The 5,377-nt window shown below is 49.7% G+C and overlaps 1 protein-coding gene across 1 annotated transcript; it reads left to right on the forward strand.

The window, feature by feature from the left end:
* Nucleotides 1-372: 372 nt before the first annotated feature.
* F5J12DRAFT_896709 (uncharacterized protein) lies at nt 373-1,501 on the forward strand (the record flags this gene model as incomplete). The annotated part of the gene is made up of 5 exons (XM_051747968.1): nt 373-576; nt 636-905; nt 966-1,058; nt 1,125-1,182; nt 1,230-1,501. The coding sequence occupies 5 exons, from the start codon at nt 373-375 to the stop codon at nt 1,499-1,501; spliced, it is 897 nt and encodes a 298-aa protein (XP_051596165.1).
* Nucleotides 1,502-5,377: the final 3,876 nt, after the last annotated feature.

The raw sequence follows: 5,377 nt of genomic DNA on the forward strand, positions 1-5,377 counted from the left end.
AGGAGTCACAGAACGGTTAATGATAGGGGCTTATGCATCCAGGGAATGTGGATTCCTCACACCTGCAGGGGACTTAGATGCTGACTGTCCCCGGTCAGCCACGTGGCATGGAGGACATAAATAGCTTGCCGCATGGTGATGGCAACAGTGTGGTACCGAGGGTTCGAGAACACTGGCGAGTTCTGCATAGAAGCGAAGGAAGCATAGAGCCGAGGGATGCAAGAACACCATTGAATGCTGCATATAGGCATCCGGACCGATGACATAAGCGCCTCATGGCTGCTAAGTATATAATTGTTAGTGCGGGGCTCAAACCTTCGCATTGATTTGATTCTTTCCCCCTTTATCATCAATCCCCCCATTGCTCTAACCATGTCAGCTAACCATGCCCCTCGTCTCTCCCAACTCATATGTACAGCCACCCCTGACCCGGTCGAAGCAGAGAAGGCCAACCTGCAACAGCAAATCGCAGCCGCATCGGCTATCCTCGTGGCTGAAGCAAGGTGTTTCCCCAAGGATCATGAAGGAATGCAAGAGGAGAAGACAATGTGGCTGCGATGCTGGGAGGAGAAGATGGTGAGATGAATGTGCATCAGCAGTACAGTAGCACAGAGGCTGATCGCATTCATTTCTAGGCTATGCTTATGCTGTTGGTTGAGCGCAGGAAGGAGCTTGGCGTCACAGTAAGGGTGGATGCAGCAGAAGTGCCTATACTGGCTGAAGCGGACAACATCTATGAGCGGTGGATGGCGGAGGAGGCCGAAGTGCATGCAAGGGTCGAGCAGGACGTCCAGATGGGGGATGAGAATGCACAGGAGACCAGAGGGCCACATGCAAGCGTTGCAGTGCCTGTGGTGACAGAGAAGATGTCGCATGTAGAGGTGGTGTCCCATCTGGTGTGGAAGGTAAGTGCACAGATGGAAGGTTGTGGTAACGATTGACACTGGAGTCCAAAGTGATTGCAGCAGACCATTGCAGAGAGCAAAGACGAGGATGAGCCCAAGATTGTTGTTCCTCCCAGCTCAATCCTCCACAAGGTCCCATGCATGCAGTGCATGGTGAAGAAGACAGCCTGCATCGGACCCGTTGGGTGGACGTGCGATGGCTGTGTGTGAATAAAGCAGGGGTGCGAGAAGTTGATGAAGGCTGTGGGAAAGAAGGCACAGGCAGGCACATCGGTCAGTAAGTAACAACCCCACCTCAGGAGGTGTGAAGTTAATGGCTAGCAGTGCAGGCCTCGAAGACTGCAAAGGCAAGCTCATCCAAGAGAGTCGTAGATGACGATGACGATGATGACGAAGCTGAGGTGGTCGAAAGCCACATGTGTGCGAAGGGGAAAGCACCAGTGCATAGCCAGCTCAATGCCAAGGTTGTGGCCAACCTGTCACAGTCGCTGAGGCTGCTTCGTGCTGAGGCCATGGAGTTGCAGGCTGCATACCTTCACCTGCAGGTGCGCATCGATCAACTCGCCAAAGCTCTGGAGAAGATTTGGGTGGAATAAGAATGTTTATAGTTAGTTCAGATGTATTGTACTGTCCCATCCACATGTCAGCACATACTTTGCTAAATATACCGCTTTGCTTGCTTCTGTGTGAAGTTGCGAATGACTGGACATGCTTGAAGATGAGCCACAGTGAGATATGGTGTGCAGGGTACCGCCCAACTTGTCTTCTTCATGCAACTTTCGACTTCTCTCAGCGGTATGTCCTCATGAAACAATCTTGATGGTAGGATGTGATGGATTCTTGAAGAGGAAGCGAAGGGACTGTTTATTGGGTAGCTGGGACGGTCTTTGTGTATCAATTGTAAGGAGACAGAAGGAGAATTGAAAGAAAAATAAATCAAGGGGCGCATGCTGACTGCGCGATCGAAGAGGAAATGTGTGGGGTGGTTGCAAGTATACACAGTATAGAGTGGCCGAAGACGGTATCAGCGAGACTAGTAAGAGAGATAGGAGAGACGTTGTTTTGGCTATATACTTATTTGGTGTTTTGTTATTTTTCTGGACAGTTTTGGACTTTTTGTAAGCGGTTTTTATGTTTTTTGAGCAGGGACTAGCTATCAGTAGAATCACCAGACGAAACCTGGGGTGGAATAGAGGTCTCTGGACAAAACCCAGGGTAAAACAGATAAAAGGAAACAAACTATGTCTGATATTGGGTGGATCAAGTGGTATGCTGGTCACCCCTGCAGGGGACTTTGAATGCTGACTGTCCCCAGTCAGCATGGGAGAAGGAACAAGTGTAGTAGAAGAAGCCACGGGGAGGTGGGCAAGGCTGCAGAAAGAGGTATGGGTATCGTGGAAGAAGAGGGTACAGGGGAATAGCATGATGGACAAACTGTGGATACTGGAAGAGACAGATAGTCAGCTGTTTGCAGAAAAAAGCCTCCACATCATCATCAGTGGGGTCATCCTCAGCTTCCTCAAGCAGGTGGTCTAGCTCCTCATCATCCAACCCAGTAATATGAGTCATGGTTGCGCGGGTGGTAGGGAAGTAAGCAGAATGCAGCAAAGCGGAGTTTGGAGATGGAGCCATCCAGCTCAGCCAGCAGGTACGAACCCCCAGTGGTCCGATGAAGGACGACCATGGGACCAGTGTACTGCAGCTTTGTCTTCCAGTTCAGCTCTTTCTCTACACGGGAGTTGCGAACAAGCACAAGGGCACCAGGAGTGAAGTTATGGTCTTTAATGCAATGCTGAAAGGCAGTTTCAAACTGCTGGATAGACTGGAAGTGTGCACAGAGGACATTGCCATGGACCTGGTCTAAGTCATCCTGATGCTTCTGTAACTGGCGCGCTCGCCAAGCTATCAGTTCTGTGGTAGTCAGTGGTGTCACATCATCGTGGGACAGGGGTAAAAGGAAAGTAGCCTTGGCAAGGTTGAATGGGAACAGTGGTTCAACACCATGTACCATGAAATAAGGGGATAGACCCATGGATTTCAAAATGGTGACCCACTCGGCCCAGAAGACAGAATGTGCAACGGTGTGCCAGCAGCAATCATCGTTCTTGCAGCTCTTCATGATAGCCTTGCAAACATCATAGTGGCGATGCTCTACAATGCTGTTAGCCTGAGAGTTGTAAGGAGAGATACGGATGTGGCAGATATGATATTGCGTGGCTAGGGCATCTAAGGCTTGGATGAACACAGGACCATTGTCAGTGACAATCTCAGTGAGTGGACCCCAGTGGCATAGGACGTCCTCGAAGATGAAGGACACGAGCATGGTACTATTTTCTGCACGCAACATATGCCATTCAGGATAAGAGGTGAGCGCACAACGAGCCTGTACTATGTAGCAGTAGCTGCTGGCTTTGGGCATCAGCATCATGTCAATGTGAGCTTTATGAAACAGGCCCCCTATCATGGGTACAGTGGGGGGGATATGAAGCTTCTGCAGTCTGGTGGATCTGGCATTCATGACAAGTGCGGACATACCACTTCACATCCTTGACAAGAAGAGGCCACCAGAAGCGAAGGAGAAGGCATGTGTGGACCATGAAGACACCCTTGTGTCCGAGGTCATCATGCACTTCTTTGATGAGACAATACCTGCTTGGATTTGTCGATGACTAGCTGGTGCCATCTGTGCAGTTCTCTATGCCATAGATTTCCATCTAGGAGGAAGAAGCTGGCTAGCCGAGTTGAAGAAAGGATGAGTACTGCGCATCAGTAAGGTCAGGTGGTCACTCACAGGTCGCAAGGAATGCGTGGATCATTTCTATCTTTGCTTTGCATGCCTGAGCCTTTGCGGATTGCGGAATGGCAGGGTCATCAGGGGTATCAGAAGGGTTATTAGCATCAGCAGTTGTAGAGAATGCGAAATAGAAGGATGCAGGCAGCAGGAGGCTCGCCTGATGGTAAGTGGGTGGTGGTAGGGAATGGTGATCTTCATTGGAAAGTGACATAGGAGGTGGGCGGTCGTTGACAACCTGTGTAGAGAAAGAGTAAAAATGGTCTAGCCAATCCTCATGGTCGTTGTCCTCAGGTGGGTCAAGCTCCAACCGTGGACAGTGGGATAAGCCATCAGGGCTGGCATGCCTGTCTGCAGGAACATGGACGAGTTTGAACAAGAAAAGGAGGACACCAGCGATCCAGTGATTGATCATCACGTTAGGCTGCAGATCTGGGTTATTTATCATGCCCTTAATATACTTCGCATCTACCTCCACAGTGAAGTTAGTGAGACCGAAGATGTATATGCGTACCATGTGCAACATGCAGAAGAGACCATACAACTCAAGCTTGGCCTGGGAGTAATGGCTTTCCACTTTGTTGAGGGTGATGGATCTGAAGCGACTTGGGTACCATCTGCCATCTTCGCCGAGCTGGTAGAGGATGTAGCCAACTGCGATGACCAATGTGTCTACTGCTAGAATTACTTCACAACCGCACTCGTAGTTGATTCTTCGGAGTGCAGGGGACTTTACAATTTCGTCCTTGAGTCGTTGCATGGCAGTGTGTTGCGGCTCGTCCCATGTGAATGGTACATCTTTCCACATGAGTGCAACTAGCAGCCATGCGATCTTGGAAAAGTCTTTGATGAAGATGCGTAGCACACCGCAGACACCGAGGAAACTGCAAACCTGAGTCAGGTTGCGGCACTTGGGCCAGTCGCAGATCTTCTGCACTTTGCTTTCTTCAGGAATGCGACCTTCAAAGGTGCACTTGTGGCCAACAATCACCATGGACAGAGTGGCTAGTACAAACGTTTTTGCTGAGATGGTGGCTCTGACATTCTGCAAACGCTGAAGGATACAGTTAACAACTATACAGTGGTTCCAGATAAATTTCCAAATCCCAGGATTCTCTGGGATAGTCTCATAGGACCCATCTGCGCGCTGATAGTGGGTGGTCTCAGATTTTACAGGGACGTCATCTATGAAGGGCAAGGTATGATGCAGGATCTCATCCTGGAGAACAAATGCAGTATCTCCCTGGTATACCTGGACTGCGTTCACATGACCTTGTGGCAGGGTAGTAAGCTGGTGTGGCCCGAGTGGGGTACCGAAAGTGGTGAGGTCACAGGAATCCACGTGAAGTGCATGCTGGTCATACCCAGAGTAGAGGTCCATCATTGCATATACCACGTACCTGGCAAAGGATTCTGCGAGATGTTCTACGAAGGGCAGAACGGATGCATCGCGGATAGTCACTGCATTCAGGGGCTGTAAGTCATGCACAAGGTCAAGAGACTTTCCATCTTTCTTTACTATGCAGAACCAGCAGGAGCGGTAAGCCACTGTAGAAGGTTCATACATGCTGGACTTGATGCGATCTTTAATCATGTCTATGACTTGGGCATGTATCATGTTTGGGATAGGGATATTGCGTTGGACCCAAGGCAGTGTGTGGAATCGTAGGAATCTTTACTG

This window comes from Pisolithus orientalis, assembly GCF_024613125.1.
Source record: "Pisolithus orientalis strain OTSU chromosome Unknown F5J12scaffold_42, whole genome shotgun sequence".
In the NCBI taxonomy this organism is placed as follows: Eukaryota; Fungi; Basidiomycota; class Agaricomycetes; order Boletales; family Pisolithaceae; genus Pisolithus; species Pisolithus orientalis.